This window comes from Symphodus melops, assembly GCF_947650265.1.
Source record: "Symphodus melops genome assembly, chromosome: 6".
NCBI lineage: Eukaryota > Metazoa > Chordata > Actinopteri > Labriformes > Labridae > Symphodus > Symphodus melops.
Genome location: NC_136696.1, coordinates 14,833,526 through 14,861,206, shown reverse-complemented (window position 1 = coordinate 14,861,206; position 27,681 = coordinate 14,833,526). Strand labels below are relative to the sequence as shown.

The 27,681-nt window shown below is 39.9% G+C and overlaps 3 protein-coding genes across 4 annotated transcripts in view; 2 read left to right on the top strand and 1 right to left on the bottom strand.

The window, feature by feature from the left end:
* Positions 1 to 1,453: 1,453 nt before the first annotated feature.
* Positions 1,454 to 6,101, top strand: LOC306825082 (protein tyrosine phosphatase domain-containing protein 1). Its single transcript, XM_079345598.1, has 13 exons — positions 1,454 to 1,604; positions 2,294 to 2,485; positions 2,588 to 2,668; positions 2,883 to 3,001; positions 3,331 to 3,468; positions 3,558 to 3,829; positions 3,903 to 4,187; positions 4,284 to 4,523; positions 4,604 to 4,720; positions 4,816 to 4,917; positions 5,055 to 5,135; positions 5,265 to 5,375; positions 5,477 to 6,101. The coding sequence occupies exons 2-13, from the start codon at positions 2,295 to 2,297 to the stop codon at positions 5,597 to 5,599; spliced, it is 1,860 nt and encodes a 619-aa protein (XP_079201724.1). The 5' UTR covers positions 1,454 to 1,604; position 2,294; the 3' UTR covers positions 5,600 to 6,101.
* A 66-nt stretch (positions 6,102 to 6,167) lies between these two features.
* cimap1b (ciliary microtubule associated protein 1B) lies at positions 6,168 to 8,808 on the top strand. The gene is made up of 7 exons (XM_079345597.1): positions 6,168 to 6,307; positions 6,811 to 6,926; positions 7,039 to 7,242; positions 7,999 to 8,100; positions 8,189 to 8,307; positions 8,421 to 8,561; positions 8,647 to 8,808. Exons 2-7 carry the CDS (start codon positions 6,815 to 6,817, stop codon positions 8,749 to 8,751), a joined length of 783 nt encoding a protein of 260 aa, XP_079201723.1. The 5' UTR covers positions 6,168 to 6,307; positions 6,811 to 6,814; the 3' UTR covers positions 8,752 to 8,808.
* Positions 8,809 to 12,563: 3,755 nt separating this feature from the next.
* Positions 12,564 to 27,681, bottom strand: part of shank3a (SH3 and multiple ankyrin repeat domains 3a) — a 151,833-nt gene continuing 136,715 nt past the window's right edge. For both annotated transcript variants that reach the window (XM_079345521.1, XM_079345522.1), the window contains 7 exons: positions 26,989 to 27,069; positions 26,792 to 26,815; positions 26,265 to 26,392; positions 25,975 to 26,080; positions 24,826 to 25,352; positions 22,630 to 24,734; positions 12,564 to 17,561 (listed from right to left, as the gene is read on the bottom strand). In XM_079345521.1, the coding sequence (XP_079201647.1) occupies positions 16,991 to 17,561; positions 22,630 to 24,734; positions 24,826 to 25,352; positions 25,975 to 26,080; positions 26,265 to 26,392; positions 26,792 to 26,815; positions 26,989 to 27,069 (3,542 nt within the window). In that variant the 3' untranslated portion in view covers positions 12,564 to 16,990. The remainder of the gene's footprint in view (positions 17,562 to 22,629; positions 24,735 to 24,825; positions 25,353 to 25,974; positions 26,081 to 26,264; positions 26,393 to 26,791; positions 26,816 to 26,988; positions 27,070 to 27,681) is intronic.

Below are 27,681 nucleotides of genomic sequence, written 5' to 3'. Positions count from 1 at the left end.
TATGTATGTATGTATGTATCTCCTGATGTCGAGCTGAGCCAGTTCTGGCACGATGTGGTGGAGCATTATCAGCCATAAACAGAAAGTTGGGGATGCGCTGGTGGAATTGGGGGATGATGGTGAGCTCTACAATGTCTCTGAGGTAAGAACGTGCAGTGCCTGAGCCATCTACCATCACCAAATCTGTTTTGCGCTAACTGGTGAAGCCTGCCCAGACTGTTGCACCTCCTCCACCAAAGCAAACCCTGGGGACCATGTTGACCTCTGCATATCGCTCACTTTGCCTTCTCCAGTGACCTGTGCAAGGTGACCAGACTCTCATCAGTGAACAGGACGGTAGCCCACTGCTGCACTGTCCAGGTCACATGATCTGATGCATAGGTCCTTAGGTACTGGTCATCATTGAGGACCATCACTCGTAAGGTGGGGCTGTCATCATGATCATCTCTGTGTCTTTATACTGGAACCTGTTCTACTCATGTAAAGTTTATTGTCCCTGCACTCGAGTTCACTTCATCGGTCTGTCCACTCATCCTAATCATTATAGGCAATAATTTCAGCTGCTAGCTTGTCTACACTCCTGCACTTGAATATAGGAATCATTGAAGTCCACTTCATGTCTTGTCTATTCATCATTAGAGCAAATAGTTTTAGTTTTAGCTGTTAACTTGTCTATTCTCACTATTGCACTTTAATATATGTAACACCGATTTCTGCTCTTTTTATCAATACAGCTCACTTACAAATGTCATCACTGTTTTTTTTTTTCACATGTCCATCTATACTCCAGCAACATATCTTCATTCAGTTAAACATTACTTACAAATGTGTGCCGTTAATTTCTCACATTTTTGACTAGTTGGAATGTTTAAGTTAAATCCTGGTGTATAAATGATCTTATTCTTAACTTTTTTTGATGTGCATATTTGTGCATTTCTACTTTATAGGGTCTTTGAGAGCCAGTCTATAGGAGGCGCTGTTTACAAGTCAGCTATCATACAGGGTCCCAAGATAAAAACATCCAAGTGAAATAAAACTTCAAAGAAAATACTATCATTTTTAAGCAGGTTCAAACTTCTGATAACTGCTTTGTTGAGGGTCTTTAATTCATTCATCCACATTAATCTGTAGTTACATGTTCCAATAATTGGTGAAGATAGATATCAGGGTACATGAACAGTATAATTCTTATCTTTGCGTAAACATACACTGTACTGATGCATGATCACAGCTGTGAAATCAACAATTACTACGTTCTCTGCATCACAATATCAATAAAATCCTGTTTGAAGCTTCAGCTTGTGTCGGGGGACTAGGACCTTTACACAGTGTTCACAGGGGAAGCTATAAGCATGATATAATTGGCTTGCTGTGATGTGTGCATGTCAGTTCTTATGCATCTATGATAGCTAATCAGGCTTAGTGAAGCTGGGTCAATGCACTTATGTGTGTGAGTATCTGTAGCAGCAAGGTGGATCTGCATTGAGGAGCATGTGTGTGTTTTCTGCTGCTTTCAGCGACACCTCTCACTTTCCTGCTCTACTCGACTCTTGAAACACATTTCATGGGATTTACAGCTTTACTTTTTCAACATACACAGTAAGGTAGGTTTTGAATTTGAGTAATTGCTTTATATAGTGAGGAATTGTACACCAACAAATCATTCCCTGGGGGTCATGGTGCCTACTGAAGCAGGAGGTAAAAAGGTTCCTTTAAAAAGGGTTCTAGGAACTAAAATAGTTCATACAGTAGTTCCTGCAGTGCTTAATCAATAGGTGATTTAGGAAAGAGTTCTGGGGCTTTTTGAAGAGGAACTATCCTCTCAGGAGTTCCTTGAGAACTAGACAACATGGGGACTGTTTTTCTGTCTGCATTCACGCCACCACATATTAGGAGCTAAAAAAGTTCCTCTTCATGGGGTTCTCGGAATTAAAATAGTTCCGGTGTTGCGGAATCAATAAAAAAGAGGGAGGGTTCCATCAGTTCCTATCACTATGAAAACATTTCTGCAGTCTGAAAACGCTTATTGTATTCTCGAGACGTCGCTGTTTTTAAAAGCCATTGCAGCTTTATCATTTCCTACTTTGATAAAAACATCTGCAGCTGAAGTTTTCTTAACCTAAGTATTATGACTTTTTGCAAAATGCAAATTTCTTTTAAATGTTGTTGCTACAAAAACATAAATTGTCAATTTGAATTAGCTGTAGTTTTGTATATATTATACTCAGGCATTGAGGCAACATGAGACAACTTGTTGGTGTTGTTTGCGTAAGCGAGGTCTACCTTTGTGCAGGATGATACCCACCTTAATCACGAACATACCAGTACCTCGGCCATCCTATTCTCAGGCCAGGGAAAATCTGGTGAAGGCTATCCCACCCAATCTCCTTTGTCTGCTGGCCTGTGGAGGACTAGACTGTCGCTATGAAGGACCAGAGTGTTGGAAACAAAATCAGCAGGTCATCCGAGGTGTTTACTCCTCCTGGTGAGACTGTGAATAAATTCTCAAAACTATACTGTCTGTGTGTGTGCTGTATCAAGAACATCAATTAATACTTTACTGATTAAGAGTGTTTTTCTAATGCAGGGTGACGGATGATATTATTGCCATGGCACGACCATCAAATTGTCTGATAGAAAAGTACAGGATGATAGACCAATTTCAAAGGTAAACACTGTTCATTATAAAACCTGCAATGTTTGTGCTGTTCTTCTGTTCTTCTGATACAGAAACAGTTGTAGGAATAAGAAACTTTGTTAAAGGCTATGACAAGTTTAAGTCCCAATGTACTAACTTTTCAATTACAATAAAAAATAGTTTTAAGTTGCAAAAACAGAACTAACATAACCTGTTTTCTTCATCATTTCTCTCTTTTTCTTAGGTTGAACATCAGGTCAATCATCAACATGCAGCTGCCAGGGGAGCATGCTCACTGTGGACCACCACTGGACCTTCAGAGTGGTTTCACATACTCTCCACAGACCTTCATGGAGAATGACAGTAAGATCCCACCACAGACTGTAGATACTGTAGATACTGTATTACAATTCTGTATGTTTGTTCATTTGTAAGATTAAAACTCAAATACTGCTCTCTTCAATTCTGTATCATTTAAAAAACTGTGAAACAAGATCGTTAAAGTTAGACTGGTATTATGACAGTTGCTATTTTTGCATCTTGGGCAACAACTTTCTGTCATTATATACCAAAATCTGTGTTTCTTATGTAATTGTAGTATAAAGTATCTGTATCATATTAAAACTACACGTCTGTCCTTTATAGTGTGTTCCCAAAATAGTTAAAGTATGCAAATATTTGTTTACTTGCAGTTTACTTTTACAACTTTGGGATGCCAGATTTCGGTGTGTCCTCCCTCGTTGGTGTCATTGATGCAGTGAAAGTTCTGATCTTTGCCGTGAGGGAGGGAAGGGTGGCTGTGCACTGCCATGCAGGCCTTGGCAGGACAGGTGGGAATAAACAGCTTGTACACATGTTAAGCTTAAGTATCTTCATTATGTTTACATGGTGTCTATGCTGTAATCTTGCTGTTCAACAGGTGTCCTGATAGCCTGCTATTTGATCTACACACTACGCATCACCCCGAGTGAGGCTGTCCACTACGTTCGGATAAAACGCCCACGCTCAATTCAAACCCGGGCACAGATTAGCCAGGTGTTTGACTTCGCTCGCCTGGTTAGCACACAGCTGGTCCAATATCCGGACCTCAAGCTGCGGCATGGAGTCCCTTTCACCCTGCAGCACTACCTAAACCGCCAAGCCCTGCTGCTGCATGGCCAGGAGGCACGCACACTCAGACACACACCTAAGGTTAGGACTTAATTATTGTACTTCATTAATTATTTACCTCCTCGTTTTTTGACCTCCTTGACCCTCCCACTAGGTGGTGTACCTCCTGTGTTTGCGTCTCTCCTGCTTGGCCTTGGGTCTCCCTGCTCCTTCAGAAGTCTATGCTGAACTGGAAAAAAGGTCAGCACTAAGGTCCCTAGGCAGGATTGTGAGGGAGACCCTGGTAGACAAACAGCACCTGCCCTTACTGAGGGAGGGTCATCAGACCTCTTGGGTGGACGCAGATTCAGTATTATCCTGGGACGAGCCACTAGGAGAGGTGTTATTTGACAAACGCAGCTACAGTGACTCTGACCTCAGCAAGATCACAGGAAACAAGGTGTAACTTCATTGAGAATTTAATAGTGAAAAAATTGTCTTTTTCTGTCAAAGTAATCATAAAGGCTTTTCTAACTGTGTTGCATCTGTCGTTTAGTATCAGGATATGAATCCATACTGCAACCCAGCTCTTGGAAATGTGAGACATTTACAAGTCCTAATCAGATCTGATTTGAGATCAGCAAATCTGATCCTTTCCCCAAGCCACCAGATCACCAAAAAGGAATCTCATGTAGGCAAAGTTCCTATTTCAAGCACACGAAAAAGCTACAACTCTGCTAAGAGGTCAACTTTCCGAGCTAAAGAGCTTCTTTCAAAATCCAGGTCCTTCACTGAGGTAACTTTGATTCTTGAAAAGCTGATGATGAATAAAACTTTGGTGCATGCATTAAAACATATATGATCTCTATCATAAAGTCGTGCAGAAACTACCAGAATCTAGGCTCGACCTCGGCTGTCCGTGCTGTTGCCAAAGCAATGGCAGACCCAGCCCTTCCAGGGGAAATCATTCTGCGAAGATCAGCTCTGCTGCAGGTGAACAATTCTGGCAATGACACTTTTTTTCATTTGAAAGCATCAATATTATTTAAAGCTCTAAAGAAACTGGATAAATATAATTATTTCAACAGGAAGAGCTGAACAGCAGCGACTGTGGCTGGGCTCTGCTGGTCACTGAGTCAGATCCTCATGTTCTCAGTTGTCTGTTATGGACCTGGTTGGAAAGACTGAGGGTCAGTGGTATTAAGTATGAAGACATAATGCTAGTATTCAAAATATGAAGAAAAAATCGATTCCTGAAACTTTTTATTTGTAGTTTGCAGTTTCTATTCTAAAGCAAAACATTCTTTTCCTTGTTGACCTCATCCAGGAGCCAGTTCTGAGAGCAGAGGATGTAGACAGGCTAAGTCAAGGAGCAAACAACCCGAAGCCTCTCAGTGTGCTAAAGAAGGTAAGGAAACACATGACAAGTCATCTTTTAATCTTATCTTGCCTTATCATACAACCACAGTGCTTAAACATCTTTAGCTACATCTTCAGCAAAGATGATGTGCTTTATATTTTCATGCCATTTTTGCAGCCACAAAGACACACCATCTATTGTCTGCTGAGCTGTGTGGGTACAGTGAGCAGGTTTTGTCCACAAAGAGAGGATGCATTGCTGTCAAGGCTGATGAGGACACTAACCAGGGTAGGATTGAGTTTGGGGTATTCATGTGTGCCATTAAATCCCTATGAAGGTGTTTAGTTTAGGTTCATAACTGGTTTTTGTTTTTTTTGTTTAACCACCAGCGCCCCCAAGAGGAAATGAAAAGTATTCCAACTTTGATGAAAGTCCTGAAGGCAAGTTTGAGAGAAACTTACCGCAACTGTAGACACCTCACCAAAAATTGCACCGCTAATGCCACACTTTGAAGCGCTGCACTGAAAATAAAATAAATAAAACAAAATGTTTTTTATTTGAGTTAACTGATATTTAATTCTATGAACAGGATAGTGGGACAAATCAAGAGGTGAGACAGACTCTGCTGCTCTGTGGGTGTCTACATGTTATAGCAGTTCAACTTCTTAGTATTCACATGTGTCCTGTATGTATTCTAGTAAGGTGTCAAGGTTGGGACCCTCATACTGATTCCCTAATGCCATGCCCATGATTAAAAAGTAATTTTGACACTCTGTTTTTAATGTTCAATATAACTTTTGTTGAATGTAGGCTTATACTTGAATGAAACTACAATAACATATTAGCAACCTAATAAATCATTTACAACACCGACAAAGAGTTTGTTATGTTTTTACATGTTGGGCATTCCTGCACTGTACACACACACACACACACACACACACACACACACACACACACACACACACACACACACACACACACACACACACACACACACACACACACACACACACCTCACACACCTCACACGGACATACACACACATTCATATACGCATTAAGAATGCTTGTCATAGAGTCATTGCTATGGTAACGTTGTCATAGCAAAGTTGAAAAGCACAAAACAGTTTTTGTTTGGGTTCAGAGCTCATTTCTGTACTCTGGGCATAAAGCCTGACACAGGGTAACTGGACAAGGGAGCATTAGGACTTTTATCAGGTAAAACTATTTACTTGTTCTTTTAGAATCATTTACGAAACTTAACTTAACACAGTCAGTGATGTCTTCATTTATGTGCTTGCATCTTGATACTAAATCCACTGTGTTGGTTTGGTGCACTTCACCTACAAATGATGATTTTACTGCTTACCCTTATGTATAAAGGTTTACATATTTAATGAGATTGACTAAATACTGCTGTATCTAACACTGCTGTGAAACATGGAGAGTTACAGCAGAATTATTTAAGATTCACTTGCCAGCTGCTTTCAGTGCTCCCTTCATAAGTGTGACAAGTTCAAGAAATAATCAACTATGAAACACAAAGACATTGATATTAGCACATTTATTAAACATCTTAAATGTATTTAATGCTTTAACTCATCTTTTTGTGACACATTGGTTAATAAATATTTGTTTTGTTAATCAAAATTCTTTATCGGAGTATTGCAAACGCAAAAGCCTGTAAATGCAGTTGGTCACAATCAATGTCTCATTATCAGAGTCATGTCAAACAATGAAGCCTGGGTCGGGGCCTGGAGGCCCCACAAGCCAAGAGGGCCAATTGCTGCACTTTATGGTAGCCCAGGGCCCAAATATGCGCTGCCTGGACTCACAGGTAGAGACAAAATGGCCATGAAGACACAGCTTTTTTTTCTTCACTATCAGCAACAGTTACTATTAAAACTATTGATCTAACTGTCATTTATTGTACTTTTTCCTCCATTAAGGAAACACTAAACATGATCCAACTAAATACAAAGCACCCATGTACAGCTTCGGAATACGTCTTAGTCAGGCAAGTTCTCATTCCTCCCCTGGACCTAGATACCTCATCCCCTCCAACATCACCAAATCAGGCAGAGATGGCACACCTGCATTTTCACTCCAGAGCCGTCCAAAGGATCCAGAAGTGTTCAAGGCCCCTGGACCAGGTCAGTTAAAACAAAACAAAAGAGATTTTGTTTTGAAAAAAGGAAATATTGGTCCAACCCAGAGATTTTTGACTGCCTTCCCCATGAACGAATTCAAGCTGTTTTAAAAGAAAAAAGGATCTGTTCGCTAAAATTTGGTTACCCTTTTTAAAGTATTCACCCACAGAACTGAAAGGTTGCTATTAATGGGCAAGCAGTGTAATGATTGGAAAAAATCCACTCTTAGAACTTTTACTGTGGGACAAATAACATGAAAGGGCTTCTGATGACTGGTTAACCTAGACTATTTCTACGTAGGTGGACTGAAGCTTGTGTATGATTTATCATGAATGCAGAAAATGATACACATGATTTTAGCTTTATATATATTTGTTTATGTAATTAATTATTTTTTTAATTTCTCACAATTATTAATAATATTGATATTTTATTTTGTATTATTTTATTTGAATATGTTTTCTCTATATGTGTGTATACAGTATGTATCATTGTTAAGACAGCTATTATTTTGTTATTATTTAACTTAACACAGTCAGTGTTTACGGGTATGAATATTGTGTGTAGCGTTATGCGGTTGCAGATCTGCAACCTATTTCTTCCTGTTTTTTGATACTGTCTAGTTATGGGGAGGGGTGTTTTGTGTTGTATTTCAATAAAATGTATACAAAAAAAGAAATATTGGTGATCTCAGACACATATGAGGCATTTAAGTTAAGCTGTCAACAGTGTATTAATATGAATTATTTGGTGTTTCAGGTAAATATTCCCCAGAGCAATCATCAAAGTGGATCTTCCACTCTCCTCCAATGTATTCTTTATCTGGAAGAGGCAAAGAACAAAGAATTAACCATACACCAGGTAACGTGTTGCAGTTTACGTTTTCAACATTTAGACATAAAAGTTTCATCAAACAAAAAATATAAACTCCACGTTACTTATATTGCAGGTCCAGCCGCTTATAACTTGCCTCCAGTTATTGGGCCTAAAACTGTGTGCAAAACAGCTCCCTGTTACTCTATCTGCAGCAGCAGAAAATCTGGAGGCTTCAAGGAAGATCCGAATAAGGTATGTGTTGCGTGTATGTATTAGCTATGCGTTAGCTATGTGTCTAAAACCACATTAAATAAATAAAAAAATCTGTTGTTTACTGTTGTCCTCTATTACTTTTCTCCTTTTAGACCCCTGGTCCTGCTGCCTACAAAGCTGTGGACACAAATGTTTACATGCAAAAATCTCCACATTTCAGCATGACAGGGCGCAACTTCACCCCGTGTGATTCCACAAAGACACCAGGCCCATTTGAATACTATCCTGAGAGGGTAGGAGAGATTCAATTGTTTGTATTTGATCGCCTAAAAAGGTCTCAGATATCTTTGCATTTTGTTGATTTTTCTTTTCTCCCAGGCGACCTACACAAGAGAAAAAGCACCAAGCTTTTCCTTTGGACTGCGTCACTCACAATACATCACCCCTTTTGTAGAGATCAGGAGTGACACTAGTCAGGCGTGATCTCTTTTATCACCTGGCAATTTACACAGCCTGACCAAATAAAATACAAAAAGTAAATTGCTCAGTGATCACATTTTATTGTCAAAGTTACAGGCCCACTTGTATTGCTAGGCTACTTGTGACTTTGTCATGTTTAAGAACACTATCAGTATTTAAAGTAAATCAAAAGAATTCAAATTAAACAACGGGTATATGTGACATTTTTATTTCCGAAATATAATCATGTTTTGCATGGTAGATTTTTCTTAGACAGCCTATACACTTTTTCATGGTCTATTTGATATATTTGTGTTGTTGTTAATGGTTTAGATTGACTGTTAATGCCATTAGATGCATCTTTCTGCAAAAACAATCTGCTTATCTGGCAATGAAACTTTTTATCAATGGAAAATAATGTGACAGATATGAAGGGTATTGTTTTTGGTGCACTGAACAAGTCCAGGTGTCCATTAACCTAAGATTGCACTAGCACAAGCCTAACACAGAGACACACATGGGCACCAAAGCAAAGAAATAGTGTTTTTTTTAGTTTAACGAGAGTTGTTTGGATATTTCATTAAAAAGGGTGAAAGGTTACTCAGGGGCATTTGATGGTCACAGGCCTTTAAAATCTGGCTGCTGTACATGGCTCTTCGTGAATTCTTAATCTAGCCATTTAGGCTTGACAAACACTTACTTTACTGAAGTTCCATGTAAAGTACTGTTCTAGAAAACTGTAAAAACTTTGAAGAACATCCTGTTCTGAATTTCATAAATGTGTTGATGGAAAAGCAAGTCCTGCATGCATTCACTTTGAGCTACTTGACTGGCCTATGGAAAAACAATTAAGGAATAAAAGGAGGATTTTTGTGTTGTTGTTTTTTTGAATAGTGATTTTCATAAGAACTCTGATCAAAAGAAGTTAAAAATGACCTGCTTTTTGTAAACATGATAATGAACACGGTCGTTTTACCTGCTCTTTTTTTTTATGTTAACAGACAAAGAGTAAGTTCCTTTACCTGTTTTTTTGTAAAGGGTCTTGAGATAACATTTGTTAGGGTGGTTGCCTGAAAGGCAAGCCACACTAAAAAGTGATACACATGAACAACTCAATAAAATTGAGGCAACAGATTGCACACATTATTATTAATTAAATCTAACCTTGTTAAAAGTTGAGTTAATAGAACTCAAATCAGTTGCCAAAGAATAACCTGTTTAAATTGAGTAGATTCAAATAAAGCACACAAACAAATTAACCAAATTTAAACAAAAATATTAAGTAGATGTCACGGTACAGAGACGCCACAAATATATCAAGGATTTGTCTTGATCTGGATAAAAGATGTCAACCAGTCGGGGGATGATAGTGGCAATAATAATGATACTCCTCTGTTTCTTTTCGGGTGACCTCTGCTGAACCCGCCTGCCTCCCACACCCACGATGGAGGGCCAGCTGGGAGGTCGGAGGTCGTGGCGACTGTAAATAACTTTGATGTTACTTTAACTTATCACAGTTTACAATAGATCGGCATTATAGATTAAAAAAAGGACTAAATTCAGCATTTTAAAGATTTATAAAATCAGTGCAACTAAGAATACAACTTCATTATTCTGTAGGCTACACACAACTGCCTAAAATATGCTTTAACATGATATACAAAATAAACAATACAAACTTATATTATAAAGTTAGTGTTATTTGTAAGGGCAATGTCAACATGAATGCTGCAACTGTCAAACTGAAACAACAACAAATAAACAAACTGTAAGGTGAGATGAAAGGGGAAAGATTCCAGCTCAAAAGGTTTTGAGTAGTAAACAGACATAGCTTAGAGTCTGTTTTAAACTATGTAAAGAATGCAATAAATGCAATTTCTTAAACTACTTTTGAGTAACTCACCCTTACCAAACATTAAAACATCTGGGACGATAGAGACGGACTAGCTTTGTCGCTGTCAATATCGGACCATATGGGGCGAATATCAACATTTTTTGTAGTAATGCTGCAAATTTAGTTATTAAAAACACAGATGTAATAAATACAGATATTTTTCATTCTAATATGATAGATAGATAGATAGATAGATTGATAGATTGATAGATTGATAGATTGATAGATTGATAGATAGATAGATAGATAGATAGATAGATAGATAGATAGATATTCGGCTGTATTCATTTGAACCTAAATACAACTAAAACTGCCCAGAAGTAATATTTTGCTGTGAATTCAAGCCTCACTCATAAATGACTTGTTAAAATCAATGTGTAGACAACTTAGTGCTACTGAGGTTCTGTTTAAGTATCAAACATCCTCTGCAATATCAATGAAATATTAAAAAAATGAAATAAGATCTCATTAAGAGCTTCTAATTTGTAGTTTTAATATCAGATGCATGTTGTTGAAGCAGGTTCTGAAACATGTCCTCCATATTGTCCTTCTCTGAAAACTGCTATTCAAATGATCCTCCGTTCAGGAGTTGATGGCGTTGGGTACTTCAATAAGAAAACTAACTGAGAAAAATAAGAAGTAGCATATTTTTAGAAAAAAAAGACAAACAACCGAATATACTACACTACTGATCACGCTTTAAATTCTCAAGGCAACACCCTCTTTAAAAAAATAAATAAATAAATAAATAATAATAATAATATATATATATATATATATATATATATATATATATATATATATATATATATATATATATATATATATATATATATATATATATATATATACGGTATATATATATCCTGTAATGTCCTGTAATTTAAAACCGCATTATACTGTTTATGGCCTTTGTCAATTTGCTTCAAGGTAAGCATCCCAGTTCTGTTTTAGATCAAAAGAGTATTTTAGTGTTGAAAATTGGCTGTAGATTAACAGCAATTGCTTACAATTTAACTTTCAAAATAAAGCTTATTGTTTTCTTAGTGCAAATACTCGTGATATCTTTCTAAAATATTGAGGTGCAATACCATCACACTATAGCCTACATTAACATAACATGCATAATGTACCTCAACTGTGTCACTGTCTCTCTGGATTACATTGCTTGCTTATTTCGTTTTGTAATGTAGCATCATAGAATGTAAATATTACACACAGCATATACCCACAAGTTGTCATTAACATTACAGTATAAAATAACTCTCCTTGCCTTTGTCAACCAAATGAAATTGAGTTAAATCATCCGCACTTCCTTTATGTCTTGTGACCAGACGATAGCTGCTGAATATAAAAGCAGAAAAAAGGTCATTGTGCTGTTTATATGAATGTATTGCCTGCATGGACCTCTGCTGCAAACCAAATTGCCCCTCAGGGACAATGAAGATTTTCCAAATCCAAAAAAACATTTATAGATCTTTCAAACCTTGCGGTGGTTTTCATGGTCATATTTTAGTCTACTTTTGTGATGATTTGTAAATCTGACCACAGGAGGTTGGAAGACATTTACTTAATCAAGTTGGAGTCTCCTTTTTCACATCCTTTAAATGAAAATGTAATGTACTATGTTATCACATTCATATGTTTGTCTTTGCAACTTGCTGCGATACTGCAGCAGACACCTAAGCACTGTCAACATCATATTTTCAAGTTGCAGCTTTCAGCTCTGCCTGTTGTGCCCTAATGGCTTATTTAAAGCACTAGTGTTTACATTCATTTAATTATTCAAATATGCAATGACAAATAGTTTTCCTCAGAATTTCAAGCTCATATAACATCCAACTATTTGTGTTTTTGCAAATCACATTTTGACATTTCCTTTGTTTTATGAGGCATTAACACAAAATAACTCACACTGGCACATACATTCATGACAGTAAAATTCAGTTCAGTTCATGTTTTAATTATAAATTTATTACATAAAATAACAAACATATATCTCTGTGGTGGAGATATCCTTGGAAACGGCTCAGATCTAGCCTCAAACTTCAAAATCACCCTTATTTTGTTTGCATTAAGACTACTCAGTACCTTCTGGTTCACTATTATTTCAATTTTAGCCCACATGTATTAAATGGGGTTTCGTAATGCTTCAGGAATCCAGAAGTTGCTTAAAAAAAAGCTGAAGATGCTGTCCCCCATTTATTGGATGCTGAGAAAGTTCACCTGTGAGACAAGGCTGAGACGTTGCAGGGATATATCCACCATTCTAAACGTCACAGTGCAAACAAGGAGAAAACCAACAATGAAAGAAAAAACCCTTTGATGATAAGATCACTGGGTCCAGTGGGTGACCAGACCCCAGTGGGTTTTTAAAAAGGTTACACTGCTCTCCCTACGCTATGAAGATTGTGCTTTGTTGATTAGAAAATAAGACAAAGATAACCCTTCACTGAACCTAGTTGACCTAATGGTGTGTAAGTCTGTTACACATTTGCTCTGGAGCATCATTTTGCATCGGTATTTGCAGTAAACATACACAACCATTTGACCAGGTATTCACTACAACTTTTTTTTTGTTCAAACCAGGCCAGCCTGTGTGTTTCAAGACTGTACACATACACCTCGTAAGTGTTTGTGTTTTTTGTTTATTTTTATGGGAATAGTAAGCCAAGCAGGATAATATCCTTCATCACAGTTAAATCAAGCAATTGTGATACTTTGTCTCAAAATTTAAATAGAAATGTTAATGCAAAGCTCACAGGTAGTTATGCACAGGCTTTATAGAATATACATAGATATAACATATCTATATATATTTATATATATTTATATAAATGCAATAGCCTGCTACTTCACAAAATAATAACAATGACTGCATTTCCTGTCGGAAATACATCAGTATCTAACAAATGTCTGTAGTTCTCAAGATTTCCAGGAGATGGCACCATATTATTGAGTATAACAGCTAAAGAATGCTGTAACTAAGATAGTCCTAAAGCAAAGACAAATATACAGTTAAAAGTTATTTTTTGGCACATTTTTCCTTTGTGTTGTTTGTTCCTTACTGGATCACCTCATATAGCAACTCAAAACTCAAAAACTGAAAGTCTGAAAAAGGAAAAAGGAGTGCTGCCAGACAGAGTGGAGGGTAAGAAGCGCAAAATGCTATCTGGGAATGGGTGTACAAAACAGTGACACTGCATAAGGCAGTACCTACATAGTTACAATGTGAGTTCTTGCTGTTTGAAATATAAAATGTCACAATGGTTTCATTCAACAAATTTTAAATCAGTCTGTCCGGTCTAACGCTGAGAAGTCCACTTTTCAAAGACTTCACTCTGAACAAAACAACAATGCATACAAACAATAATTGTGACATGGAACAAGAATTTATGTGTGCATTTCTTCTGTTTGTGTGTGTACGTGATGTGAGTGTGTATGTTTGTGTGACACAGCCAGTGCCGGGAATCTCTGATGGTAATACAGTAAGGCTATAGTGGACTAACTCCAAAGATGTAAACCCTAAAAATCAACCATACACTCTCTCAAACAAACACACACATACAAAAAAAGGAATACAACAAGCATTTGCTTACACGCTCAAACATTCACACAGACGCATGGTGAAGAGGAACGACCACACAGAGATTGAGGGAATCCAGATGCACGCATGCGCTTGGACGTTGGGTGGCTTTTATGTTAGCACCTTGTCACCTTGTTTTGTGCAAATCATCCCCTAGTTCATAGTTCAGAGTTCAAAAGTTTAAGAGTTCATAGAAAGAATAAAATCTGCTCACCTTTTTCTCAGGTGGTTAACTATGCATATATGCCAAACATTCATATATAGATCTATATACTTTTTTCAAAAATTTATATGAAATCTATCATATATACATTGCTTGTGATTTAAAAAAAAGCAAATATCTGTCTGTTCATTTATACAACTGTAAGTATGTGTTTAGAATGGACAGAATATTTTTTTTTCCATCTTTTCTGCCACTCTAAAGTTCAAATGAGTGAAAGACTACAGCTTCATGTTCCACACGCTACAAAATCTACCCACAGTGTCCGAGGGTAACAAATCAACAAAGAAAACACAAAGAGTTCAAATGAGTCAGAGGAACTGTAACACTAGAGTCAGAAGAAAAATGAAATCAGCGAGGTCACAGTGAGGCAGTGAGTGCTATTCTTACAACCCAGATACAATGTTTTCTCCACCCGCTTTTACAAATTGCTGGCAAAAAAAAAACAACCTAAAGATGCACAGAGCCTCTGGCCAAGTGAAGGTACCTTGGCATACTGACTGAATCTGCTGATGTGTGGAGGTTTCGAGTCGTAATAGAGATCACCTGGCAGCCTTCTGTTAGAGAAAAGCTATGGATAAAATGCTATTTGTTGTGTGAATAAAACTCACTGTTTCTCACTGCTAGCAGAAGCTACACATGAGTACAATTGTAGATTTTGTATTGTTAAAGGAAAATTCAGTTGTATTTTATTTCTATTTTTTTTTTATTTTACAACCTGGGTCTTATTTTTACAGTTTAGGCTGCAAATGTTTATGATAATATTGTACTCAAGTACACTGCAGAGAGACAGGTAAGCAGCAATGTGTTAAGACACAGCCAGGTTGTATAATACTGAATTTTCCTTACAGACCTCACAGAGCTATTCCCATCCCCACAGGCTGACAGACTACAGACACTTCTTCTAGCGTGGCATTTCAGAGGGGCACACATTTTAAGCTAAGTTTCTTTAAGCCAAGTGGTCATCAAGGAGGTTTCAAGGACGGTTTAATTTAACAACTGAAGCCAAACTAAAAAGATTTTGTCTTTTGCAGTGAAAATAAAATGTCAGAGGGTTCTGGTTCTTTTCAGATTTTCTTCTTGAATGATAAAAATCATACACTGTCCTTTTGATCTTCTACTTTCAACTCACTACACCATCAAATACTAAGGAGCATTATCAGATGGTGGTGTCAAATAGTCCTTCATAGGCAGGAACTGAAAAGGATTGTATGAAAACAACAGCCAACATCATCTCCATGCTAGTGCCCAAAAACTTCCTTCCCTGAGTGATGACCAGGCAAAAGGTGAAGAGTCCCTTTTCATTAGGTGGTCCTTTTCTGTGGATAAAGCAGAGTCAGAACCACAATAGGGGGACCTGTAGCTGGAGCAGTAGGGATGGGTGTCAACTGGGGTCGCAGCCTCACATTACGGGATGCCCTTTAGTATGAAGGAAGACCGTAAGAAAATAAAAACAAACAACACACGCTCTGTCCAAGACATGATGCAACTCTTCATGCTACGATTCAAGAAAGGGTGACCATAAGGAAAATTGCACATCTATGACAAAACTTTTCATATCTATATCCTTTTTTTAAATTTCAAATATATATATTTATGTATATATATATGTATATATAATTGGTAAAAATGAGTAAATTATTGGTGGAATCAATTTAAAGATTTCTCTGCCTTCTATACTAAAAACCATAAACAGGCGCAGATTAATTTATTACATTTCCTCTTTGCAACATTGTCTTTTCTTCTGAAAGCTATATTTTAATACATATATATATATTATATAATACCTATATAGTATTTACTTTGGAAAAAAACCCAAAAAGATTGATTATGAAAAAAGCCACGAGTGTTGGTTAAACATTCTCCAAATATAATAGATAGCACAGTCTGGATACCAAGGCGGAGGCGTTTCTCCCATGGTTCCCTTTGTGGAGCGCCACCTCTGGGCTCCAAAGTCTTTGATTTAAAAACAACAGTAGGTATAGAGAGGACACACCTTTTAAAAGCTGTGTTCACTCTATGTCCATAGTCCTGGTTCATTACTGATGATCTCTGTAGAAATATTTTGAAAGGCAACTGAGCTTTCTGTTTGGGGACGAAAAAAATCTTCCACCCTTCCTCCTCCTTTATTCGAAATGCAAAAGGCTTCAATAGGCCTCAGAGATGGAGGGGAAGAGGTAGGGAGAGAGGAGGGAAAAGTGAAAGAGAACATGTGGGTGTTACTCTGGGAATAACTGAAGCTTTCACAACTCAGTTATTGTAATAAGAGCTTATGCAACTCTCTTCAATAAGGAAGAGAGTAGACACTTTTGAGGTCCAATGTGGGTGGGTGGGTGGGGGGGGGGGGGACTGACTGACTGATTCCTCCTCTTCAGTGCCAAGTGCAGGGTATTAACAAGACAGGAACAACATTTGTGGCTCAGGACCACAGGTAAACATTGGCAATGCAGATCAAAAGCAGCTAGAGTAAAAGAGGAGTGGTTCCTTTTGTTTCTCTTCTGTCGACTCTATGTCTGGCATGTCTTCATCTTTCTCTACATGTTGCTGCGGCTCAGGGCAGGGGTCAGCTCTCTAGCAGCATTTTTAGTGCTCTTTCAATGTTCATGCGGTGTCCAACTCTCGTCACTCCGAGCTCTGCAAAGTCCTCTTTTGTGAGAGCTGGCAGGTGAGAGCCTTCGATCTCATGGTCCTGAAAGCCTGCTCTGTGCTCCCCTAAATTGATGCTCTCCAGCCAGTCTCCCACGTCATACTTATTCCACAGGTGGAGGGGTTTCTGGTGAAAGGGTCGGAGGGCTAAAAGTGGCGACCCCAGCCCAGGGGAATGGGAAGGTGAAGGGGACGGGGAGCGAGAGCGGGAACGGGCACTGGAGCTTCTCATTACAAAGCGAACTTCCTTAGGCTCCTGGGGAAGGCTGAGGCTGGAGGATTTGAGGATAGTTTGTGGGGGTGTAGTCGGCGAGGTCTGTAGGCCAAAGCCTGAGAAACGTCCAAGAGGGTCACCCCGGTCAGGTGAGCCTGAACCTGGGCTTGGGGCGCGTCGGGTGACAGGGTAACGACTACCAGGGCGGATGGTGAATGTGGTGCCATAACTTCTCTGAGAAATGGTGTGTAGCTCACCTAGGCTGCTGAAAAGTCTGGTGGAAACAGGTGCAGAAAGGAGATGTTAATAGAGAAGGAACAATGCTGGAATAAAGTAGAAATGTCACATGTATCATTGGCAGATAGTTCTTCTTAAATTGAAGCTAGACAGATTACAGGTTCATAATTGTTAAATCAAGCTAATCTCACATCACAGCAACTTCAAAACAAAAAGCTGCACTAATTTTCTCAGAAAAAAAATTACTTCAACCACTTTTTTGTGTGACCACTACTGAAAGTTTCTCTGTCTGAATACATTACAGTCTTAAAAAGCTCCTTCCAGCGAGATATTATGGTACAATTCTCTGAAATAAACTGCAAAACTAAAAATGTTTAGAATTAAATTTAAACAAAAACAACAAAGAAAACAGATAAAGTGCTTTACATTGAAACAACAGAGGAAAAATCCTGGAAGCACATTGATTTTTTTTAACACCCATCCCCAAACTACACAAACAACTACACAAGCAAACACAAACGCGGACACACTCTTTAAAATATATGATTTGCCTGTTACTTTCTTCACTGCACCAACTTTAACATTTGGGGAATCGGATTGAAGCTAAAAACATCTGCAGTATGAAGAGTGCTGATTCCAACTGGCAATCATGTGGAGGCAGAAACAACACTCACTCCAGTTTCTTAATTGACATTTTATCTGATCTTTTTCGAAAATAATAGAAAACAAATGTGTAAGAAGTAAAAAAACAAAACAAAAAAACTATACGCCCTAATGGAAGAAAGGATGGTGAGTAAGGACAAGAGAGATGGATAATGGATCTGGTCTGACACTATGTTGGTGCAAGCTGGGTGAGGACAGGAGAAGCCTAAATGTTGAAGGACTATGTGGAATGGTGTCTGATATATTCATGCATGTTGGTAAGTGTCTTATATTCAGATGTGGCACATTGTTTCCCTTTTCTTCTGGAAACTTGGATGTGGACGAAATTTGGGCAAAAGAGTATAATGGAACAACATTAGCTAGGCAGCACACAGGCTTGAAAAATGATCAACTACAGGGAGCCGACGGGTATGAGATGAGCTCCATGCGCACTTACACAGTCGTCCTGCCCTCCTGGGCGCACAGTCAGTTCTAGACCAATCAGATCAGAGCAGCAGGGCGGAGCATGCAAGGTGAGCAGAGAGAGAGCAATGGGAGAGAATGTTAGCATCACTCCATGAGACGCAGCCTGTCGACCAGCCTTAGAGTCAGCATCAGCCACTCTGCTGTCTCTGCTTTATGTGTGTGTACAGGGTACTTCTGTGTTTGTGACTGTATGAGAGTGGCAGTGACGATGTGTATGCAAGAATTTGTGTGTGTGCATGTGATGGCTTTATTACAAATAATTACTAATTACACGACAGACAGCACAGTAGGCTTCAGCACTACAGGTCTGACCAGTGGGCTACATGAGAGAAATGAGCACACTATTCACATATCAAACACAGTACAAACCAAGAAGAACAAACAAACAAACAAACAAACAAACAAACAAATTATAAGGCTGACACAAGTCCCTTGACTTTGGCTTATTGGACACTGTAGGTTTCTAAAACCAGAACAGAAAATTGGAAAATCTGAATTATTGATTAGAAAAACCTAAACACAGCAAGTGTGTTATCTATTACTTACACAATACCTATATGTATAAATGTTTTTCAACAAATTAAAATAGATTTCAGGACATAATTGTAGTATAGGTACAAAGGGGACCACTAGACAGTCAGGGATCAAGGCCACCCTCAACACAATCACTGAAAAACAAAAAAAAAAGTTTAGCAAATAACATAAACAGAGAACAACATAAAACTAAGGGGCACAAACAAAATCTCTGAACCACAGGTGGCTTATGCACCCAAAGTTAAGATACACATCATGTAAACACGGTGGGTACATACAGACAGACAAACTACAGCAGCATGTGAGGAATTCAATGGGACACACAGTGAATGGGGCAAGAGATGGAGTTACTCAGGTTGCTGGGGTAGAGGCAGAGAGAAAGAGAGAGATAATGGTGTGCATGATCATCTTTGCCACAGCCAAGGACAATCAACCGTCAGGATGGATATTGTGAGGATGACTATGACTGCATATTCTTAGAAGAAGATGAGCCCAATAAGAAGTGCGTGTTACATGATATGTCCATACTTGATATCATGGTCACTTTTTCCATACACAGATCATGTTATTTTTCACGAGGTACAGATCAATGATGGGTTGGGATGAAGCTGAATTTAGTCAAATGCCACATTTTGACTTGTCTTTTCTTTCGTGGTCACACAGGGAATGCAAAGTCTTACATAATGAGAATAAAAAAAGCTTTTCACCTCAATTATTTCTGGTAACACAATGCTTACTAAAATTGGCACATTACGAAAGAGAAAAAAACTATGCTTCGAGAATTGTTTCGTTTTTTATGCACTACATTTGGGGACGAACAGGAGGAAAATCTTGAATCCAAGATGTCCAGAAGAAACAACCAGGAGTGAAAACTACACAACTACACTTCTGTGAGGACCCCCATTATCGTTAAAAAAGGGAAACGGTTGTGTGTGCTATGTTTCAAACTAATGATCTTGGATAATGGAACAAAAGTCGAAGACACTTTAATTCAGGATGTGTGGAAATGGTAAGCTTCTCTTACTGATCGTCATTTGATGAGGGGCATTTAAAACTTCTAAAATCTTTTTAAACTCATCTCTTCAAATCCTTTTAACTCCTTGTGATGAACAGTGAATATCAAGACAATATCATTACCCTCCTTATTCACATGAACAGAAAGGAGGTCAAGGGAAGGAAGAAGATGCTGCATCTGAAGAGTGCCTACTTGCTGCTGTTTTCTTTGAAAACAAGATTTTTAAATCTTAATTAACTGGTGACTCTCTTGATTTAAATCTAAAATAAAAATCCCTCAATAACATGTTCTTTTAACATTGGATGTAAACTCCCACCCTACCAAGCCAGAAACATACATCAGCCTGATGGTGGTTATTGTTTAAATAGGAAAACTTCTAGGAAAAAAATGTATACAAATATACAACTGATGACACTATCGATTTGACAGTTTTTGAAACTTTGACAAAGTAGTGTCATCATTATCATGGGGCTGGTTTTAACATGACAAACCATTAACGTTTAGTAATGTGAAAATTCCTGTGAAAATTCATCCTTCAAACTGTGACATTATCACTGATATCAAAGCAGGGTGGGGATGATAAGAAGAAATACTTGAGTTTCTGGTCTTATCAGCTTTATATCAGTGATGGCAGAAACAAGCAGTGGATGTATTTTTTTTTAATTGAACAAGGACTCAGGAAAAGTTGAAGGAAAAGCTGGAGGAATGGTAACTAGCAGGGTTGTAAGTGCTAACCCAACAGTGACAGTGTGTGTTAGAGATGAGGAGAGGCTTTCAGGAAAAGCATGCCTCCAAGCCTGTTACCTTGTTTGCACCAACATGAATCAACTACACACTCAGTTTGTACTTTGATATCTACATGGAATATCACAGAAATCAGACATTTCCTGACCCTTAACCTAGTGGAACTATCACAACTACCGTAGATGCATTTAGCAAAAACCTCTTTAACCAGAACCTTTAAAACAAGTTTGAAAACTCAAACAGCCTGCATTAAGTGAGGTGCACGTATGGACAACAACTTTGATTGAGTCAACTAAAGATAGCTATACAAGCAGCCGCACACACTACAGTAACAAACACACACAAACACATACATTTAGGCACACACTAACATGCGATCATTGAGTACCTTCTGTCTATTCTCTGTTCTGAAAACAACTTAACACATATCAAAGGAGCACAGATAGTTACAATATTAACCATCAGTTAAGACAGCAACATCAGAGGCTGCAGTGCTGCTATATTTTTCAAAAATAAATAGTTTCTATGAATCCAATTTCCAAGTACTAAAGCATTATATCTTCTTTACCTTACATCTAAAGAAGAGATTGTGCAGGTGTATAAGTTAGGTGATGCAAACAAGGTAACACATTATAAAAAAATGAAACAAAAATGTAAAAAGAGTTGTTCATTTAAACGGGATTAGTTGATAGGCTTGTTAGGAAAAAAAAAAGAATAAATTTACCCTAGGAGCTATAACCATAAGGTTTACTCTCTTCGGTGTCCTCACATCTGCAGAAATAATAAATGACTTTATTGAATTGATGGTGATAAAAAAAGAAACCCACAAAAAATAGATAAAAAAACATCATATTTTTTTCGATGCTTCGCTCTCAAAAGACTTTTGGTGAGCGAGCCTTTTTTTTTCGTGCACCAACACTTTGGAACAGTATTCCTCTGGACATTAGGCAGGCATGCTCTGTGGACGTTTTTAAAGCAAAGCTCAAGACCCACTAATTTACTTTGTCCTATGTCTTGATTTGTTTTTATTGTGTTAATGTTTTAGTTGATTTTAGTACCTGTACAGCACTTTGACTATAAATAAAGTTATTCAAGTTATTATTATTAGATAACCGTGCATGTTGTTGTTACACTTGTTTTTTCAGAGACGCTAGTGTAAGCACTGCTGGTTCACTCTGACCCCGTCATCAAAGTGGACTGGCTTCAGTATGGATTCATTCACACATTCTAAAATGGGAGTAAAATCACATCACATACACTTCTTGTCTTTTACTGTGACTCTTGGTGTACCTCTTTCAAGATACATTTTATACTTTAGACAAACGCTGGTAATAATTCAGTTTATAGACAGAAGCTTTAGATTCTTCATGAATAAAAGCTTGTGTTTGCCGTCTCTCTTTCAGTAGATTGTTGACTTAGTAAGGATCCACGGTATATCCACGGTATAAAATGAAATTGGTAACACAAAGAGTTGGATTAGATGCTGATTAACGAGAAAATAACTCAACTCAGTGCCTGGAATGTGTGCACTCTTATTTAAAGTATGACTCTAGGCTGGGCACTGAATTACCTTTAGTATGCCAACTCTGATGCTCTTGTTACTGTGTGAGTAAAATAAATGAATGAAGCTTGAAATCATTGCTTGAAATCTAACCATTTTCTTTTGTACTGGCTCTTCTCTTACCTGGCACCTGCCACAGGAGACTTCCTCCCAGGGTCTAGTGATGCTCCCAAGGGTTCCTCTCCCAATGACCTAGTGTCTTTATTTAGCTGCTGTAGTCGAGAACTGAGCTCTCCCATAACTGATGGTTTTGTTCCCTCGTCTGCACCCAGTCCCAGTCCGAGTCCACCAAGATTGCCCAAACTCCCAATACCTAGCCCTACTCCTGGCCCACGAGGCTCCACTGGGTCCCCCCATAGCTTGGACCTTCGCTGAAAGAGGTAGCGTGGCTTGGTGGGGGCTAGTCCAGTCACTGAGGCTGAACCACCAGATGGCAGTCCAGCTCCTCCGGCTGCAGCAGCCAGAGCAGCAGCTTGTTGTTGTGATAGGAGCTCGCTGTCAGAGCTCTGCTTCAGCAGAGGGTCCCTGAAGGTGACAGGGCCTTTACCACCTCCTATTTGGGACTTGAGTCGAGGCTTAGGAGGCACTGGCGGCTTGTCGAGCACGAAGGTCTGCCCGTCGGCATAAGAGGTGTGCGTGGTGTGTGTGTCAGCAGGCTCACCGCTTTCTGAGGACAATGTAGACATGCTGGAAACCGTGGAGACTGTGCTGGTGGTCTCGAGGTGGTGGTCTCGTTCTTTCTCGCTGGAGCTGCGTGTGTCAGCCTCCTCCACACCTGAGTCAGCTGCAGAGCCAGACTCGCCCACTTGTGGGGGCTCCAGAGGCTCAGAGGGCTTCCCTGAGACAGCTGCTGCACTGGGTGGAGGTGGAGGCTGGGGAGTCTTAGGCTGTGTTGGGGTTACGGCAGGAGTTGTTGGGGTTGAAGGAGTTTGGGGTGTTGGTGTTGAAGGAGTGGTGGTTGAGGAGACAGATTTAGGTGGGGATACTGGTGTTCCCTGTGCCTGTGCCAACAACCCGTTGGAAAACTCATCTGGAGGCGGAACAACTCCAATCTTACGCAACTCCTCTCTCGTTTCCTCATCACTGGAGGACAAAATCGCAGGGGGCAGGGTCACTGTGTATGGGTCAACGTCCTCCTCTGAGCTTCCCTGAGCCAGACTCTTCTCTTGGGCTGGACTGGCAGGACGCTGAGTTTGAGACTGGGCCTGGAGCTGAGCCTGGGAGGCTACAGGACTTGGGGATTGAACCCGAGGACTTGGAGACTTGCTTGGCTCTGTGGATGTTGGAGGAGTTGGCTTTTGTACTTCTGAACCCATTCCAACTGCCTGGCCATTACTTGTAGCATGGACCATAATTAATCCTGCTGTCTTTTGCTGGGATGTATCCATTATACTGATCAACATACTTTTCTTATCTTCTAGTCTCTTCTCCTCCTTCCTCTCCTCTACTCGGGCCTCCATCTCCTGTCGGAATGATACAGAGGATGGTGATGAGGCCCATTGTGGTTTGGTGGGATGGGGAACAAGAATTGGCGCCGCGGAGGATCCAACTCCATACCCCACTGGCTTGGAGCTTTTAGGCGAAAAAGGGGGGGAAGAGGCTACACCTTCCCCATGTAGAGACTCTTTGGTCTGAGGGTCAATAAACATAACACTATGGCCGACCCGCTCCTGTTTAGTTCTAGGCTCTGGGCTGCCAGTAGGGGACTGGCTCTGGGAGGTCAGTGCCCTCTCCCTTGCGGCCAGCGCAAGAGCCAGTGGAGAGTTGGGGTCAAGGGGTTTTCCTGTAAGCGGATGGATAAAGGTGGTCCCACTGGGTGAGGGGCTCAGGGCCAAGGCAGGAGGAGGCAGCTGTCCAAGCTCTCGAGAGAGCATCCGTTCATCGATGGAGTGAGACTGAGTCAGAGAGGGGGAATCAGAACTGGTGGTGGAGGCCCCCTCCATGGTCCCAACAGAAAGGAAGACAGTGGATTTCCTCCGCTCTTCTAGGCGACGCTCACGATCTTTCACCGCTCCGGCAATTGCAGCAGCGAAGGGGCCCTTACCCTGAAGCATCATTTCTCCTTGGGCACGCAAACGCTCTCGCTCAGCCATCAGCTGGTGCTGGTAGTAGTCTGCACGGCTGGTGTGTGTGTGCCCATGGGCATGTGGGTGTCGTCCTGAGGGTGAACTCTCTCTGGAGTGGACAGCAGCTAAGGCCAAACTAGCTTTTTCTTGTGCGTCTTCCACCTGCAGTAAGCCAAGAACAAAAATCAACCATATAACATCAGATGTTCTTTGGGATTAAAGGGAAAAAAAAAACCTAAAAAAAACAACCTACCTGTAGTTGTTTCACCAGGGGACTTTTCTTCCTCTGGGGCTTGGTAGGTGTGTAAAGTCCAATGCTAAATTGACCCACATTAGCATAAGGGTTGTCAATAACTCGACCCTTCCTTTTTATTCGCTCAGGTGGAGTAGCAGCAGAAGGGCGGGGAATTTCTGTGGGTTCTACAGGTAGATGGGAAGAGTCCTGGAGGATGATCATAGACCGGGCTTTCTTCTGTCTCTCAATGTGTGTGGCCTGCCTCTGAGCTGCCTCGTAAGGCAGGTCCAAGGAGGAGGGCTTGAAGCTGGAGCGTCCTCCAGGCTCATGGCCCTGACTCTGGGTCCTGGATGGGGGAGGAGGGGGGCAAAAGGCTGGTGGAGGACCAGTGTCTAGGTAGTATGGAGGAGGAGGAGGTGCCATTTGTGGAGGTGGAGGGATTGGATGGGGCTGTGAGTGGTCTCTGAGGCTGTCTGTCATGGAGGAACTACGGGGAAACCTGTGCTCCGCTGCGAGCGCAGACAGCCGATCCTCCTCAGTGGCACCTGGTGAGGGAGAGGAAAGCACAGATCACCTGGTGACAAGAGATGAGCTCAGGCAGAAGAATTGTTTTAAGTCAGCCAAGCAGGTCCACAGCTGCTACATTAAAAATACAGTGTTGATTAACTGTATTACTGTTAGCTCAAACTGTCAATAATTTCTTTCATTCGTTTTTTAAAACCAGATATACTGTCATTTAGTAAAACGTGTATCGAACTTTTGACAAAATGTACAATTAATTCAACATTATTTTAAGTGTAGTAAAAACAGGAAGGCTGTTAAATAATACAGGGAGTATAAATAAAATATGCGTCTACTTTTAAAAATGGGCACTGCACTCGAACATCTCTCTTTTTTGTGAATATCTAATAAGTACATTTGCACATTCTGAGCATGTGATAAAAAATGTTAAGATGAAGTCCTAACTTTTAAAATCTTCAGAGCAACCTACATGTGTACTGCTGTCTGTTCCTGTAAAGGTGATGCAATTTACATAAACAGTATGAAAAAAGGAATGAAGCTTCCTTTACTTTTATTCTCTAAATATGTTTCCTACAAGCATACTGTACAGAAGATACACTATCATTCACCTGATTTGAATATGTACAGGATGGGTGATTGTTTTACCAAAAGACTTGGTCCTGGACATCCCCTTTGGTACTGGTATGTGACCCCTCTCAATGCCTGGGTGAAGAGTTCCATGTAGAGTCATCCCTTGTCTCTCAAACAATGACTACAGCAAAACATAACCAAGAATTAAATATGTCATGTCAACTCAATGCAATTTCTAAAAAGATGTTAGGGAATACCATGACCAAGAAGCAGTGCATTGGTATATATAATAGATTGAGTTTGATTTTAGTCCATCAGTGTAGCAGCACATGTTGTCTGCCAGTGTCCTTTGTCAGTGTACTCACACTGATCTCTGCTGGTGTTATTCTCCTGCTGGTAGGTCTTTGTTTAACAGTGGCTGCTCTGTAATCTGACTCCATGGGCTGAGATCGTAACATAGACTCTTGGGATGCCAACATCTCGTCTAGCCTCTCTGTTGAGAAAGAGCCAACATTAAATACTGAGGCTTATTATCAAGGGAACGTGTCATCATTTGTGACATTGCAACATGATAGAGAATATAAAATAGGATTGAAATGCAAACAGTATCTAATCTAAGCTATACGCTACAATATGAACCTCTATGGTACTGTGTAAAATCAATTCACTATGTCAATATATGTTCACTGTGTTTCCTTGATGAACCACTAGGTATTGAGCACTAAGAATTGAAAGAGACAGAGGGAGAAAAAAAAGAGGGGAAAAGTGGAGAAAGAAAGACATGCACATTTTTCAAGTGTTCTGCTCTAAATCAACTGCTTAAATTGACAGAGCAGTGATAAATCATCTTTATGATGTTCAAAGAGGTGTCAAGTTCTTGCCTCAGACTCACCTCCTCTTCTCCTCCGAGCAGAAGCTTGGTGGGAAAAAGATTGAGTCAGCAGTGGAGGGAAAATGACAAGAACAAGCCAACAGAAGTGACTACTCTAAAAGTCAGAGATAAACCAAGATGTAACGAGAAAGAGAAGTCAGAAATGTGTTAGACAAGGAGAAAGAGAGTTTAAAGTTTGCCAGTTCTCTGGCACTCACCCAGTTCTTCTAGCTCAGCTGTCATGGACTTAGAGCGTAGCGTCAGGGTGGTGCTGGGAGCCCTCTTGGGTGGTGGGGGAGCTGTGGAGAAAAGGCATGGTGTTGAGGATGAGGCAGAAGAAGATCCTTTGGCTTTGCGGGTCAGTGACCTCCTGGCATCTCCCAGACGGTCAGCCCATCCCATCTTGGCTGCTTTGATCTGGTCAAGTTCATGCGAACTAGACGCCTCGCATTTACTCAAGGCCCTGTTCAGGTTGCGGTTGGAGCCCAACTTCTTCATGCTTTGATACCAAGGATGCTGTAGGATCAATTGCTTGTCAAGTGCTTGATGATTTGTCTCCCAGTATCTTAGTTTTTTAGTCTTTGTGTTGCCAGAACTCCTCTCTGTTAAGGAGCCCAAAGGCAGTAAATGCACAGCGCAGTCCTTCTTTTAACATCCCTAGGTTTCTGAATCCCCCTAACACAGACCAAGCAGAACATATACACCAAAATAGGCAGAACGAGCAAAAAAGAGATGGCAAGGAGAGAGAGAAAGTCGTCCATCTTACTTTTAATATGCAGTCTGTGTTGAATTTAGCATGAATGCACCAGCACACAGAGACGCATATCCTCATGCTGAGGAACACTTGCAGACACATGGCGAAAAAACTCCCTGAAGGAGGACATGACATGTGGGCTGCCAGATCAAAGGAT